The 16,413-nt window shown below is 40.3% G+C and overlaps 2 protein-coding genes across 23 annotated transcripts in view; both read right to left on the minus strand.

Moving 5' to 3' along the window:
* DST (dystonin) overlaps positions 1 to 16,413 on the minus strand; it is a 497,316-nt gene that overhangs the window by 147,283 nt on the left and 333,620 nt on the right. For 11 of the 22 annotated variants that reach the window (XM_089918932.1, XM_089918922.1, XM_089918923.1 and 8 more), the window contains 8 exons: positions 16,048 to 16,210; positions 15,117 to 15,200; positions 14,295 to 14,402; positions 13,677 to 13,775; positions 7,455 to 10,109; positions 3,527 to 3,655; positions 1,200 to 1,288; positions 64 to 199 (listed from right to left, as the gene is read on the minus strand). In XM_089918932.1, coding sequence (XP_089775058.1) covers positions 64 to 199; positions 1,200 to 1,288; positions 3,527 to 3,655; positions 7,455 to 10,109; positions 13,677 to 13,775; positions 14,295 to 14,402; positions 15,117 to 15,200; positions 16,048 to 16,210 — 3,463 coding nt within the window. The remainder of the gene's footprint in view (positions 1 to 63; positions 200 to 1,199; positions 1,289 to 3,526; positions 3,656 to 7,454; positions 10,110 to 13,676; positions 13,776 to 14,294; positions 14,403 to 15,116; positions 15,201 to 16,047; positions 16,211 to 16,413) is intronic. The other 11 variants (XM_022581520.3, XM_022581525.3, XM_089918929.1 and 8 more) reach the window with 2 other exon arrangements.
* Positions 3,662 to 7,361, minus strand: LOC149748223 (desmoplakin-like). The gene has a single exon (XM_089918938.1). It carries the CDS (start codon positions 6,865 to 6,867, stop codon positions 4,990 to 4,992), a length of 1,878 nt encoding a protein of 625 aa, XP_089775064.1. The 5' UTR covers positions 6,868 to 7,361; the 3' UTR covers positions 3,662 to 4,989.

Here is a 16,413-nt window from a genome sequence, read left to right on the forward strand (position 1 = left end):
TACAATCATGCAGTTAAACTAAAAGTCTTAAAACAGCCTCATGTTCTAAATAAATAACATTACCTTCTCCTCTACCTTTATATCTCCTAAGGTTTGTGATTGTTGTAGTTGTTTCAGAGATTCACTAAAGAATAAATTATAACTTTCTTGGAGAGTTTTCACTTGTTTTTCCAATTCATTTCTTTCTTCGTCTGTCATTCTAAAATAACCAGAAAGTATGAAAAGACGAATATAAGTCTTCAAGTGATAAAGATGACACACTAGCCTCGATGATTTTGCAAAGAATACTTTCCTAAATTAGCATAGGGTCATAAAATATAATCTCATATACAGATTACTCAGGTCTTAGAATGGTTGTATATGAAAATTAAGGATGGCCCTTATGACCCTAAAAACATCCAGGAATCCTTCTCTTGCCTGGAAAAGGACTAAAGGAAAAGAGTGTAAACTAATATATCAGCACCTCTCTAGCATATACAAATTTCTAAAATAACAACTGCTGTTGTCTGACAGAGGGAAAGATCCCATTGTTAGTTCCAACATGGAAAAGGGACAAGTAAGGTACCATGACTCAAGATGAAACTTGTTCAAGCAGAAGGATGAATAAAGAGGAAATTTATAAGGAAATTAACCCAATTTCCTTATAAATTTAACCTAAGGTACAATATAAAATCATTCTAGAGTAATTCTAAAGATGACAGACAAACAATATTTAAGAAAAGGGTAGATTCCTTCCCTGTCTGAGGCATTAGCTGAAATATATGAAGTGCCTTGTTGCAAAAAGTAGGACCAAACCACAAGAAATTAAGTTGCCACAGTTCTCAGCTAAGAAAATGAAGAACGTATTTACACACATTTCCCAAAAGGTACGTCTTGGAGAGTAAGTACTACTCAGAATCAAGACCTGGCTTGGCATCTTTACTCACTAGCTACAGATCCTAAACTCTCTGAGCCTGTTTCCTCATCAGCGATATATGGGGTAATAAGTACATTTCAGGGTTTTGGTAAAGACCAAGAGTGACGAAAAGCGACAATTAAATAGCCAAGTTTATAGTCTTAGGTTATTATATTACTAAGTAAATTTGTGATTGAGTCCCATTTTTAAACTCTACATTGCAATTTACCATCCTCTACTTTACTAAGAGTTTTGAAGACCACTCCCCTACTTCAAATAAAAGACCTAATGAAAACCAACATACTTGTCTCCGTGTTTAGCCAGGAAGAGCTGCATAGTTTGCAGTGCTTCAGATAATTGTTCCTTCTTGACTGATATTTCCTCACTGGAAATCTGCGAGGTAAAGAAAACACACTCAAGCTCTTCCTTCACAAAGATGACACAACAGTCATTTAAAAAAACTCCAAGTTTTCATCAAGACCCACACGATGGGAATATTTTCAGGTGATCTGAGTAAATACCCATCACTTATTACTGGTTCACAGGCCTGGATAAGAAGACTGCTTTTGAGAATGCACGATGAAGGAAAGTCCCTCCCTCTAACCCTAAGGCCATCATTTCCACGAGGAAATAATAATACCGCATGATATGGTTCTTGCATTTGTCCCAGCCCAACCACGAACAGAGAATGCCTTAATGATACCCCAGGTGGCCAGACGTTCAGCACTGGAAGAACATTGCCATCCTCAAAAAGATACATGAACATGGAACAAAAACCTTCCCTTCCTTCCCCCAAGCTCCTGGATACAATGCTCCTTTGGAAAAAAATTCCTATCTAGAAGTATTCCTCTCTAGGTTTGTGGGTCAAGATTAAATAATTTCTATTACTAGGACTTCACTTGCAAAAGTCGCCTGTGACAGACAGAGAAATAAAATTGACCTGTTTACTTTCTCCTAATTCCTCTCTGTATCATTTCTGAAGACCTAATATCAGAAAGTAAATGCCATTCTTTTAAGTGAGCAGAAATGAAATGATGGGACAATGAAAAGGTGTATTTTCCCCAGACGTATTCTACTGAGAGTCAGCCTAAAGTCTATTTTTCATGGCTATAGGTAATCATGAGGCAATACTGATTTTCTGAAAGACACATTTATTACTGACATCAAATTACCTTAAATATCCTCCAACAGAGAGACCATCGAGTGTTATTCAAGATTTATAACTGGGGCCATGATCTGCATTGCAAAGGTATCTGTCTACTTTTATGTCTGCTAGGTCTAAAACTAACACTGGTCGGTAAAATTTTGGAGAATTTAGAACTACAGAATGAGGAAATACCAAGCGTTTATAAACCACGTTCCTGAAAAGAAACTTGTTCTCTCAAGAAATCCTTGCTAAGTTTGTGTCCCTATTTTAGCTCTTTTCCTATTTGACAGGGGGAAAATGAAGAAGATGTTTTAAACTAAATATTCGCATAAAGTTGCTTTGAAGGTTTTGGGTTTAAAACACTAAATGTAATTTTCCTTTCCAACTTATTTCCCCCACACTCTATAAAATGTAGTCTGCTAGACTATGAGCTAAGCTGGCTTTATTTCAACTGAATGAGAATTCAAGTAAATACTCAGGTCTATAAACCTCTCCCGGGGGAACCTCGAATAAGGTTCATCTGCCTCATGCCATAGGCGAAATGAGACAAGATGTTGAAGCTTTCTGTTATTGGATTATGTCAAAAATGTCTGTTTCAAGTGATGACAAGTGTGTACTGATGCAGAGCTGGAAGGGAAAGCTAATGATTGCCTCTGTAGTTTCCACAGGTCAGGCAGGAGCAGCAGGGCAGTGCAGGAAACATAATCGAGAAAAATACTGCTTACTTAGTGGAAATTTATTTTTTAAAATATAGTAGCAATTCCAGCATTATCAGTAGCAGCAGCAAAACTGCTTAACTCAGTGCCCTAAGAGCTTCAGGTGGGACAGCCCAAAGGACACCTCAGAGCAGTAACATCTCACGAAATGCGGCCACTCAACTTATGTCAAGTAGTGGGGTTCAGAACACAGCCTACAGAACTAAAGACTTCATTTAGGGAAGGGAAAGAATCTAGGATTTCCAGTGGATGATGGGAGAACACTTCTTTCGGAAATAGAAAAGACCCAGAAAAGCACAACTAAATGCGATCCTCAAATGTTAACATCTTGGTCTGCAGTTTGTTGCTCTTGAAACTTTTTGTTTCTATTCTAAGAACGAGCTTGCAACTCTTTATGACACGGAGTGCATGAATGTACTCAGGGCACCAAACAGAGTGACTCTGTTCTCCTGCAATGCTCATCAAAACGATCAGGAAGCAGATCTCACTGTGAGGAAAAGCAGTCCCACATACTGGTTGACTAACAGTGAGACTAATATTGATGAAGTCCAGGTTTTGGAAGCAGAGACAGCTTCTTCTGCCACATACTGTGATTCCTTGGGCAAGTTACTTAACGTCTCTGATCCTCATTATAACTGCATATAGATATGGGGGAAACTAAAGAATTAAAGGGTTTTTTTTTTAGGTGGACTGTATCAACTCAGTAAATTCTCCCCACTATAATTATTGATATTATCATTATTATTAAACCAGGACCTCGGTGAGTACCTTTTGCTTAAAGAAGGAAGACTTTTCAGCCTTCTCTCCGTCTTTCAATGTCTTGCTGATATTTGATACCCATTTTTGTAATTCTCTGGCTCTTTCAACATGCTCTTTCTTTTCTTCTTCCAGTGACTTCTGACAGGTGTGAGTGGTTAAAAAAAAAAAGATATATTCCAGTAAATTACTGAGCCATTAAAGTGATCTCTCCACAGAAAACAAGGATTTAAAAATATTTTTTCATCACACACAGGTTATCGAGATATTTTATTCATTTTTTACCATATTCAACACGTCACGTAGATGTACTTCCAAAATGTTTATGGTAGCAAAGCAAGCTGTGAGAAATAGTCTTGAATGATCAGCCTAACCTCCTAGCTAGTCTATTAATATGACACATTTAAAAACTCAACTTTATTCATGAAGCACTAAAAGAAATCTGAATTGCTGCCTTTGCATTAGCATTACAATCATAACTGTGGTGACAGAAAAGTGACAGACAATGGAAAGCTGAAAGAATAAAGTCTACACAAAACAAAAAATACACAGAACGAAGAAAAACCTTCCCTCTCCTCCAACACATAACCCATTCATAATGCTGCTTTTAATTACAAAGTCGTAACTAGAAATAGGAGATGGTGGTAAAATATAATATGTAAAGAAGATTACGACATACAGAAAAACTAAAAATGTTCATTTTTCAAGGCAATCTGAAACACTACAGCCTCACGGATGTGAGAACAAGTTTACATTTTCCTCTGCGATTCCACGGTTCTTTTTTAAGTGCTCTTTCAGTGAGTGTAATGAATCATTTAATAAATGGGAACCCTGACACCAGGTTGGATCCAGGCAGTGATGCAGAGTTCTGAAGAAAGGATGCTGTGAACTCACTGGAGATCCTCAAGCTTATCCCATATTCCAGGTAAAATACTTTTATTTAGTTTGGGTAGGAGTCAAAAAACGAATCTCAAAGCTAAATGGAACCATTATGAAGAGGAGTAAATCTTTTGTTATTTTCCATTTTAAAAGTATTCTCTCTCGGGCAGAATGGAGTCCAAAATCCAAGCCTCCTGACGTTTAGTCTAAAGGAGTGATGCAAATTCTTCCAGATCAGGAGACAGCAAACTTTATTCTGGAAAGGACCAGAGAGCAAATATTTTTGGCTTTGTGAGCCATATGGTTACTGTTAGAACTACTCAACTCCGTCCTTGTACCCAAAAGTAGCCAAAGACAATATGTACACAACAATGTGTCTGCATTCCAATAAAACTTTATCTAAAAAAATAAAAAAACTTTTTTAAATTGAAAGTATTCTCTCTTCTGAGCAGTCAGGTGTTTCCAGCCCTCAAGAAATTAACAGTGCTTCAAGCATGTCACACAATTACTAGGCCGTGGATCTCATACCATCAAGCTGTGGACAAAGCAGACGAACTAGACAGCATCACCCCTGACTCTGGTTCTATAAACAGGTTCTATTGTGAAGAATAGTAGAGGCTGGAAATCCCTGTCATCAAGGGCTCAGATACTTCTAGGAGTTTAAGTCCTGTGTGGAAATCAAAATCAGCTTTTTCTAAGGCTTCTTTATATGTCAACTTTCTTTTTGTTTGAGGACAGAGGATGTTTCTGACATAGGACTTTTGATCTTTGAGCTTTGTAGCAATGAAGACATCTATAATCCCTACTTGGAGGGCTTCTTCAATCGACAAGCGGGCCTGGGTCTGGGGCTCAATCAGCCCCCCTGTCAAGTACTGAAATTCCAGACAGCGGATTCCCATGTCCTTACTTATGATATTTGCACTCACAGCTTCCACCACTGACATCACTTTGTTACTGATAGGGTGACTGATCCCCGTGACGACTAACTCACACTGCCGCAGCTGCTGTGCAAACCTCTCGTCCACCAGGCCTCTGTGCAAGGCCTCGGCCACCCGGTACCTCTTGCCGGTCAGAGGGTCAATGATGCCCCCGGTACTGACTTGGGCTTCAAGGCATCGGAGAGCGGTGATCCGATCAACCAGATTCCGACGTGTGGCCTTTAGCACAGAGATCCTTTCCCCACTGGAAGTCAGCCAGTACCCTGCCACTGGACTGCGCGAGTCCTTCTTGGGGACTAACCTGCTCAGCAAGGAATCAGCGAGTTCTGTGAGTGTGAGGAAGCCTTCCTGATACTTTTTGATGGAGGCTTTGTCAATGGTTCCCTGCTCTATGGCCTCGCTGATACTGAACTGTAATCCTGTCTTACTATCAGTCAGTATACGACAGGGACGCCCATAGGACTCAAAAAACGTGGCTTCCTTCCATTGATACTGCTGCCCCGACAGCTCAAGGTAGGTACTTTTCTCAATCAGGTTTCTCTGGAAAGCCTCGTAGGCAGTCAGTTCTGCTCCTGTCTTAGTATCGACGACAGCAATCCTGTGAGTTTTCGCTACATTGAGATTGGAAATGTTCCTCTCCCCAAATGGAAACAGAAAGCACTGCCCGTCTACATCAAAGACACACATGCGCAGTAACTCTGAGTAATACAGGGTTCGCTTGTTATTGGGATTGGGAAAGGCTCTGGTGTTGCTGGATGGCTCATGTAAAAACTGCAGGATGGCGTTATTTAGCAGCCCCTGCTGCAGGGCAACTTCTGGAGGAACCCGAATGCCCCTCACGGGGTCGATGACGCCCCCACTGGCAATCTGCACCTCCAACATATGTTTGCCCCTTTGCCTGTCAAGCATTCTATTTTCCATGGCTTGGAACACTGACAGTGTTTTAGAAGAACATGGATACCCCAGGGCCGCCTTCTCTGCCTCAAGGAGCCTGATTTTGAATTCGGGGTCAACCACACCTTTAACAATTGCATCCTCAACAGAATAGGTCTTCCCTGAAAGGGGGTCAATTATGAAACCCGTGGCCGCCTGAGCTTCTAAAAATGCTAAAGTCATCATCTTATCGATGATGATTTTCTTGGCAGCTGAGGAAAATGAAATCTTTTCTGTTGTGGATTCTAGGTAAAGCCCTGCAATGGAGGTGGCTTTTGTCAAAAACTTGCTCAGAGTTTTCTGGACTTCTTCAACGGTCTTAAGGCCAAGTCGCAGCTGCTCAACTGTTTTCATGTCCAGAAGCTTAGCTTCGACCAACTGCCTGGCCGTCACAGTGTGCCGGAGCCCTTGGAACTGAAACTCATCATCCCTGACCGAGCATGCGTGATCACCACCAAAGTTCTGAAAGGTCTCTGGTTCTGAGCCCTTCTTAAGAAAATCTCTTTTGAGTCCACCCAGTGCCCTGCACCCTTCAAGCAGCCATTCATCAGCACTGGGGACTGGGCTCTTTTCTTGCTTTAATGCCGTGACTTCTGTGTGCATAGCATACTGCTTGTTCTTAGCTATCTGTAACGGGAATTTATAAGACGTTAAAAGTCATCTAAAGAACATTGTCATGTTACCCACTCTTAATCCAAATATAATTCCTAGAATAACAAAGATGAGATAAGAGAAAAACACTTTCAAGCCCAAGAGGGTTCAGGAACAAGAAATATTATTTTGACAGTCTGAAGTTTAAACTTTAGATGACAATTAAGGTATTAAAATGCTATGTCTAAAAAAGACAGGAGGTAAAATCTGTCCACAAAACGTGTTAGAAATTAAAGTTAACTGCTTGGTTTTTCTAGTTTTTTTTTTTTAGGGTCAAATTTTTCGGAATAGAGTCCCACAGATATGACAGGATAGCCATGACCTCTGTGTTTTTCATCTCAAACATTTAAAAATTGAAGACTGTAGTTTGTAGTAAAGATTCAAGTAAATCACTAGAAAATGATAGCATGATTTTCTGTCGGACTACAAAGAGCCACTCACATTCAACACGGTTAAAAAATGTAGCCTAGCAGAGAAAGGAAACAAGAGCGGAAACCTGACAGAGGGTAGCTGACAAGGTTCCAGAATCCAGGGTATACCTCTAAGGGTGCCAGAAGCGTCACCAGGTCTATTTCACACTTGTCATCTTGACACCTGACAGCGTGTCTGGAATTGTACAGACCTTGATTTCTTAGCTTCTCGATTTCTGACAGTCTTGCAACAGGGTTCATCTCATCAAAAGTTATCTGTAATTCGGTGCTTGTTTGAGAAAAGTATTCAGAGTAACACTGCTGACTTTTCTCTTTCTCAACCGGAGCCCCTGATGGCCCGCCCTGGCCCTCCTTCTGCATCTGTTCAGCACCCCGATGTTGCCATCCTTCCTCCGAAAGCTGTGGTTCCTGAGTCCACCTCTGTAGAGGGGACCTGGCCATGGAGGGAGAGGAGGAGAAGTCCCCTGGGCGCTGATACTCCTTCACTGCCATCTCAAGATGTGGCTTGAAGGCTGGGTTCTTTTTCTGGATTTCACATTGGAGCACCACTAACTGATGCTCCTGTTCTTTTATCTGCTGATCCATCTTTTGCTTCAGGTTTTCCACCTCCCGTTTCTGGGCGACCAGCTCATCTGTGAGCTTCCGACATTTCTGGTAGTGATGTGCCTCCCCATTCTGCCCTCGGTGCATCTGCTCACGATATTGCTGGAGCTGCCTCTCAAGTTCTCGGATATTTGTTTCACAGAGCCTTGCGTTCTCTTGCGCCCTGAACTTTTCCCGCTGGAGAGACACAAAGTCAAGCTGGATGCCCGAAATATCATGTTCCGTGATAACTTTGGAGTCCATCAGTTTTTCCATCTTTTTCCGAAACTCCTCTGCAGAACGTTTGAATTTCTCAGATTCCTCCTGAAACAGAACCATCTTCCTGTGGGTCACCTGCTCCTCTAGGATCTTTAAGTGCAGTTCGTCTTGCACCTTTTTCAATCTGTCGTTCAGGTCCTGCACCTGTGCCCACTGCATCTGCACTGCCTGCTCCCCAAGGCGTTTCTCCTCTTTGGATGCACTTAGCTCAGCACTCAGACTTTGCACCTCCTTCTCCGTGTTCTGGATGATGAGGTCCTGCTGGTCGCACTTCTGCTTAAATTCACTTACTAAATGTTGACTTTGGGCCAGGTCTTCTTCCAGGCATTTGATCCTCCTCTGGAAATCCTGTTCCGTTTTCGTCTGTTTGTGCAAGTGTTTGTTTGTGGCACAAAGCTGGTCTTTAAAACCATCCGCCTGGATTTTCAGTGCTTCACATCTTTGCTGGATGGCTTGTTTCTCTAAGACCACATTTGCTGATTCTGCCTGAATTCTCTCCATCATTAACTTGGTTTCGTTATTCTGCCTGGTGAGCTCATCCACTTTGTGCTTTAGTGTGTCTGCACAGTCATTACTTCTCTCCAATTCCTCTTTAAGCTTTTGGATTTTCTCATTATTCTCCTTTTCGGCTTGAATATTTTGAAGCAACTGCACGTGGCTTTTCTCAAATTGTTCTTTCAGGTGATCTGACTTTCTCTGGCAGGATCGTGCTCTTTCGCCAGAGAAGTCCTTGTCATCCTGCAAAGAAGTAACTTGTGAATTTAAATGCTGGATGCTCCTCTTGGTGACGGCCTGTGTCCTGGTGATCCGGTCCACCTCCCTCTGCAGCTTCCCTTTCTCCTCCTGCAGAGATTCCAGTTCTAGCTCATAGTTGTGCTTTATCCTCTTAAGGTCATTGGCCTCCTGCCTGACCTCTTCTGCCTTCCCTGTGGTCTGGCTCAGCTGCCTGTCCAGCTCCCGGAGCTGCCGAGAGAACCCCTCCTCCACCTGGTCCTTCCTTTCCAACTCCAGCTTGAGGCATCTCAGTGCATTGCTGGTTTCACCCAGTTTTTCTTTGAGCAAGCGAGCCTTCTCCTCCGATGAAGTTTTCTTGAGCTGCAGGGCACTGAGTTCATACTTCAGCTCCCTCATGTCCTTCTCAGTCTTTCTATCGGCCACTGTCAGCTCATCCACCTGCTGCTTCAGTTCCTCAGCCTGGGTGCTCATACAAGCTGGCAGTGGGTTTTCTTTGTACGAACACTGCATCTCGATTATTTTTCTTCTGGCTTCCGATTCAATTTTCTGCTTTTCCTTCAGCTGTTTCTCCGCCACCTGTTTCTGGAACGTGAGGTCTTTCTCCATCTGCTCGACCAGCTTCAGGAGCTCCTCTTCGTGGTCCTTCTTTCTCCTTAGTTCCTCCATCAGCTTATCTTTCTGTTGCTCCACCTCGTGGAGGCTGGAGTCTTTCCTCTTCAGATGGTTCTCCAGGGCCCTCCTGGTGGCAGTGTGCTCCTCCAGCTGTTTCCGGAAGCCACGCAGGTTCCTCTGCACGGCCTCCCTCTGAGCCTCGGCCTCGGCCGTGAGCCTCCGCACGCGCTCCAGCTCGCGCTGCGCCGCCTCGTTCTCCCCCTCAACGGCCTCCAGCTCCCGGCGGTACCTCTGGGCCTCGCCCTCCGCCCGCATCTTCTGCAGGGTGATGTCCGCTGCATCCCTCTGCTGCTTCCTCAGCTCGTTCTCCGCTGCCTCCCTGACCTTTGGAAGCTCCTCCTCAACCCGGCACTTCTGCTTCTCAAGCTCAGCCAGCATCCTCTCCAGCTCTGTTATCTTCCCCGTGAGTTTGCGATTCTCCAGCATCGTCGCCTCCTGCCGCTGGAGCAGATCTGAATACACCCCGTGCTCAGAAGCCTCCTGACACCTTTTCATCTATGAGAGACGTTCAGAAGGGTCAAACCCATTCGACTCCAATCTGTCTTTAAGAATCTGAAGCCATGCTCATGAAAGGACTTACACAGACCAGTGAAACCAAAGGCAGAACAAACCCCACCACCAACCCCACCACCATCTGCAGAGAAGAAGCTTCAGAAAGTCAATAGTCAGAGAAGACAAAAAACCCTGCATGTCAGGTTTTCTAAATCAAGGAATCTTTTCTTTCTTTTTTTTTTTTGGTCTCTTAGGAATAATTCTGCTTTTAAAATTAGCTAGCTCAGAATTTTACAGCAAGAAGGAAGCTTACAGTATGACCCTCACCCCAGATGAGGACACTGAGGTCTAGGGAGGTTAAATAATTTTGAAAACTCACACAATAGGCAAGTGACAAAGTAGGAACCAAAATTCTCACAACAGTCCTCTTTCTGCTCTCACACACAACTCAGTCCTGTGGGCTGAGAAGAACATACAATGTATAGGAACTGAATGACATTAGAGAATTTAGTTTTCATTTTCTAGCCCAATGGAAATTTGAAATGATATTTACATTCTCCTGTCTTAATGGTGAAAGAAGCAAGATACAGAACTTTGGAACAGAGAGCCAATTGAGGAAATAATACTTAACATAAGGAAGGAGGAAAATTATATAAAAATCTGTAATTTCTGCAATCAAATGCCTCACTAATTTATATTTGCCCTACTATGATACTTACAATAGTCGGAATTGCTAATGCAAAGGCACCTATAGTCCCTGGTGGCTTTAGAAAAGATGTGCTTCATATGCTCACTGATTTTGTTGTTGTCCTTAATGACATGGCTCATATGAATCCACTTTGACAAGAACCTTCAGATACTCCATAAACATAAAGATATTTGTTAAATATAAATGCTTGTAAAAGTGTACTTAGGGATTCAGATCCAATTAAGAAAATCTGTTTACTCTACTGATTACAGAATCAATCTCAGCTGGGAGAAATACACTTGACTACAGAACATGATCAGGGCTAGTTTATAACCACAATTTAATTTCTCTTTATTAATACCATAAGGTTATTAGTGTCATATCATCAGCTCAAAATCATCATATTTAGAAATAATTTAAACAAAAGGAGGGAAATTATTCTAAATAGCAGATTTTATTTCCATTGAAAAGCCCTGGTAAATCTCAAGAGTTTAGTTTGTATTATAGACCATGCATCTTATTTTTCTTCCTCTCATTTCTTGACCCCAATAATCTTGATGAGAATTTTAGATGTTTCCTTTGCTAACCTAAATATGATTTTTAATAAGAATTCATATGAAAAGAAATCTCATCACAGGCTGCAGTATTTAGTGTTCTATTTTCTTTATTTTCTTATCAGGGTCAACTCTCAGTGATACTGAAGCATTTTATCTGCTTACACATTAGGTGTTCAACATGTTTTCAGCAGATGATTTCTAAAAGGGTCTTTCTCAATTCCTCATCAAACTCTGTTTAAAACTTGGCTGTTGCTCAGAAGTTGTGAGTCCCTCCCTTTTTTTCTTGGTCATGTTCTAAGGTTTAAAAAAATGAAAATTCTCTCAAAAAAATGTCTGTTGTTAAACTCTCAGTGTTCTGGAGTCATTTTAGTGACTGATAATAATCTCATGTTGCCTGGATAACTCTGAAGTTTTTAGCAAATATTAGAAAAATTACTAGAAACAATTTAGTCCTATGGCTGATTTGCTTTCTTGTATATCTCAAACTTATTCAAATAAAAATAACTTCAAGTTTTATCTAAACGTTCCCCAAGGAGACATGCTGTCCTTTAATCTCAGCAATTAACATTTAATATATTTTGTGATCAACAAAGACTGGAGAAATATCTTTATCCATCTATCTATTACAGACACTCTACTAATATTTCTGTAACTAATTTGGTATTATCTTTGAAATTAACTTGAATCCCTCTTTGATTTCATGTTTACCATGGAAAATTCTGCTCTCTGACCAAGATCTCTCATGTGAGTATAGACAGACCCAGTTTCAGAAACACTACTCTTTGGAATCTGAAAACTGAGCTATGTATCTTTTGTAAGATATTCCATTATTAATATCCTTAAGTGGTGAATTTTTAACAAGGAATTTTAAAATCTGCTTTAAATTATAATAATCTTTGCATGGTCTTCCATAAGCTACATTGTTTTGACTTTAAATTCAACATAATCTTTTATATTTCAAAGGATGACAAGCATAATTTTGGATATATTTCAGGCTTTTTGAAATATCTTTTGGTTCTATCAACTTCTACTATTCTACTTCATCAGATACATTGAGCAAATTGGCTCATATATGTGCAGACATACATTGTAAGAAAGGGAAGGGCTTAAATTATTTATATTACATTTAACTACAAAATAAACAATTTAAAAGATCTGTATACCACTTAAAATGGAATCATATCTCTTAAAAATTAAGAATGTAAAAAAAATATGGACTTTCCTTCATAGATGAGAAGTGTATGCCAATTATTTGAATGTGAAAATATTCTGGTTCTCCTTTCTAAACCCAAAGGAAGTTAGTTATAAAGACTTGCAAGTAGCCATGTTAGTGATTTAGTTGCCGAAAACTATTAACTCTGAACAGACAAAAGTAGTTTACAAAAGCGGTCATAATTTTAGAAACTAAGAAAGCAACATCTATTAGACATTTACTACCATTTTGGTTCTCTCATTATATGAATGGAGTTATACTAAGTACAGTCACCTACAGAATTTCAACAACGGTCTAATTTAAATGGCTAATGCCCCAAAATTTGCTTACTACAGCATTTGGTTTACTATTTTTGTCTGTTCTGAGGTCAGGAACAGAAAGCATATTAAGATAATAGAGCAGAGCATACTTTCAAAATTAGATACAATAGCCTTTTATGAAAATATATTTCCATAAATAACTCCTTATTCTTTCTGTTTCTGAATATATTTTAAATGCATAATCAAAGGCACTGAAGTTCTCCAAATTGGAATGGTACTTAGTCTTTTTAATATACACCATATCTTTTTGGCAAAGCTAAAAACAAAAACAAAATAACCCCCCCCCACAATTCTTAAAAAGTACTACCATTTTGTATAAACACCTGCTACTTCTAACTTAATGACTTTCATGTTTTAAATCCTTGAAGATGTAAATTAATTTAAAATGCATAAAACAAATGTGTTTATGTAATATTTCTGCAGATATCATAACAGTAGTAACTATACTTCAAAGAACAATACTTCTCAACTGTGAGAAAACTGAAAAACTTTCTGCTAAACTGCCAACATTCCATAATTTAAATAGAACCACTTAACGACATTAACGCTCTCATACTAGAGCCCTAGAGTAAAAATAAAAAAATTTTTTTTCCAAAAAGTTTGTTCCTTTTTTTTGGTAATGTTTTTCAGTTCGAGAGAATCTTAATAACAAACCAAAAAATCCTACGCCTCTACTGTTTTTCACTGTAATTTTATAATTAATCACTTATACATCAGCTCTCAACCACGTGAGTTTATCATGAAACCATCTCGTGGCTCCTTTTCAGTAACCTGCCCATGGTTAATGGTTACCTCCTCTTCCTCCAGACGCTTCAATGAGTCCCCAACAAATTTAATATATTGTGTCATGAGGGTGACCAGAGCCGTATACCGGGTCCTCAGGTCCATGAACTGCAAGTAAGGAAAAATAAAAATAAAAACAGAATCTCCAGTTGCCCTAAATGAGCTGAATGAACACTGAGTAATAATTAAAATATTAACTAGTCTATGGGACAGGGAAGTTCATGACTCCCCAGCAATGATAACCGAGTAGGAACGAGATTACTGCTGTGCAAACCACAGTGATGGCAATCCTCTTCTAAATTTGATCATGATACACATTTATTATTCTCTGCAATTCATTCATCTTGAATGAAGATTTTCAAAGGTTTTTTAAAACCCTTAATAAGATGCATTGTTATAGGTAGAGAGCATCTGTTTGGGATGATGGAATGTTCTGGAAATGGATTGTGTTCAAGGTTGTACAACATTATGAATGTACTGAACGCCACTGAATTGTATGCTTAAAAATGGCTAAAATGGTGAATTTTCTATTATGGACATTTTACCACAATACAAATGTATAAATGTAAAATTGCTAAAGTGTTGCTTCTCTCTTTTACACCCTCCCCATCTCTGGACGGGTATCACCTCTTGAATGACGAGGTCTGCCGAGCTCTGCATTCTCCGGCGTTTCACTGGAGACTTTTGTTGTGAATCCACCATAGCCCGGTAGGTCATAGTTTGTAATTCGTAGTCCTGTATAAAGGAAATGGTAAGATTAATTAAAGCAAAGCACTAACCCTTCATTCTATAGTGATTTGATGCAGAGAAAGGGCATCTACTTTCACTGAATAAGTCAAGAAAATATTGCTAAACTACATTTTCAAGAATCAATCCAATCCTGACATGTTTCCAAGGTGGTAATAAAAATAAGAAACATTTAGGGTGGCCAGGAAAGTTCCTAAGTCTCTTTAGGAGTTCATGGAGACATATAGGGACAGCGTGCCAGTTATTTTCAGCCTCCCTCTCCTCTAGTTAGGAAATGGGACTGCAGATCCGGATGGGTGAAGCTGAGGTGTGGTGACTTAGAGCACAAGGAAGACGTTCTTCCATGGAATATTCCAGCAATACTTCCATGGAGTACTCCAGCAATACTTGCGTGGAACACTCCAGCAAGGAGGGGAGAGGGGAAGCAAAGTGGTAAGAGGCAGATTACAGAGCTACATTTTATTCTGGTGCACATGGGGGTGTGGCCAGTCTGTGCATGTGTGTGACACAGAGAGAGAATGAAAGGACCAGGAGTCATCACGTGACTCACACTTTCATAAAGAATTAACAGATAAGTGAAGATTCTCTGTTTCACTTTTTAACACAGACTGAATGACCTGCAAAGGCTTTAAAAGTATACCGTAGAAGCACCTCCCTGAATATCTGAACATGAAATCTGATGCAAGGAACTGGTCTTCTCACCTTCACCGCAGTGGAGTACTGTTCTGCGTATTTCTGACACTCATCCATTTTGCTCTGTTTCATTTCTATTTCAGACACCAGCATCTATAAGCACACACAGGTTAGGAGAAAAAGGACAAGGAACCCTATGCTATCCAACAACTTGATATCTCAGGCACTAAGAAATATCTACATCACTTAAGACTACAGCTCTCTACCCCACTGCACTTTTTCTTTTAATTGTACCCTTTATTTATTGATTGATTTATTTATTTGGCTGCACCGCATGGCTTATGGGATCTTAGTTTCCCAACCAGGGATTGAACCTGTGCCCTCGGCAGTGAAAGCACCAAGTCCTAACCACTGGATTGCCAGGGAATTCCCTCTACCCCACTGCACTTAATGTCATCTGCCTCATTGGGTAAAGTCCAAGCTTTCAGGATTAAGCCACTATGTGACACCCCCTCATGAGGCTTCCAAAGTAGAAATTACTAAACTCCATGGGAATTATCCACAAGCAGACTTGAAACCCTTATCCCCCACCTACTCCTGATCTAAAGAGAGCTAGAAATTACTGGCCCCTCAAAATGGAACAAAAATCTCAAAGCATTTAACTCTTGATCACATGTGGCTGTTTAATTTTCTATGACTAACCATTTTTTTTTAAAATTTAGGATCCCATGAAACTATTGCAGCCAGCAAAGTACCAGAGAGATTTCCATACCTACGATTAAAGGATCATTAGAAACTTGAACTGTCGCAACATGCAACTTTCTTAAATCAAAATAAGGGATGGATGTAGGTTTGAGTGCAAATTTTTAACATTTCTGATTTATTCCCTGCCTTCCTTGAAATAGTTGCTGACTTATCTTACTAACAAGAGGAAGGAAGGTCAAGGTCTGAGTGACCAAATGCAGACACAACCCTAGCACAAGGAACTGTGTTTACACACCTTCTGTTGATTCAATTGTGTGGCTAGGGTTTTACTGTTTTCAGGCTGGTTTTCCTGAATCTTTCTCTGAGTAGTTTCAACTTGCTGGATCCAGTCATCTAAAGGGTGATAGGTATCTTTGTAGTATTTCAGCGACTTCCCAATGACTTCCAAGTCCCGTAACCTAAGAGGTTAACAAAGGAATAGTCACGGTTTCCAAGAGTAACCAATAGGAAGGTGGAAGGTGTAGAAAAAAAGGGAGGGACAAAGTATTACTGTCTTAAGATGCACTAAGCACAACAACAGGGGTGGTTGAGAATTCGAGGCCACAGCATCCCAGGCCCATCTCCAAGGGCACCTACACTGCCTTGGGTTGAATACAAATTC

The sequence above is a fragment of the Delphinapterus leucas genome, chromosome 10 (genome assembly GCF_059928025.1).
Source record: "Delphinapterus leucas isolate spDelLeu-1000000601 "Yukka" chromosome 10, BTC_Dleu_Yukka2, whole genome shotgun sequence".
In the NCBI taxonomy this organism is placed as follows: domain Eukaryota; kingdom Metazoa; phylum Chordata; class Mammalia; order Artiodactyla; family Monodontidae; genus Delphinapterus; species Delphinapterus leucas.

Bases quoted from the DNA above. Each gene is read 5' to 3' on its own strand.
- LOC149748223 (XM_089918938.1), bottom strand. From the start codon at position 6,867: ATGCACACAGAAGTCACGGCATTAAAGCAAGAAAAGAGCCCAGTCCCC.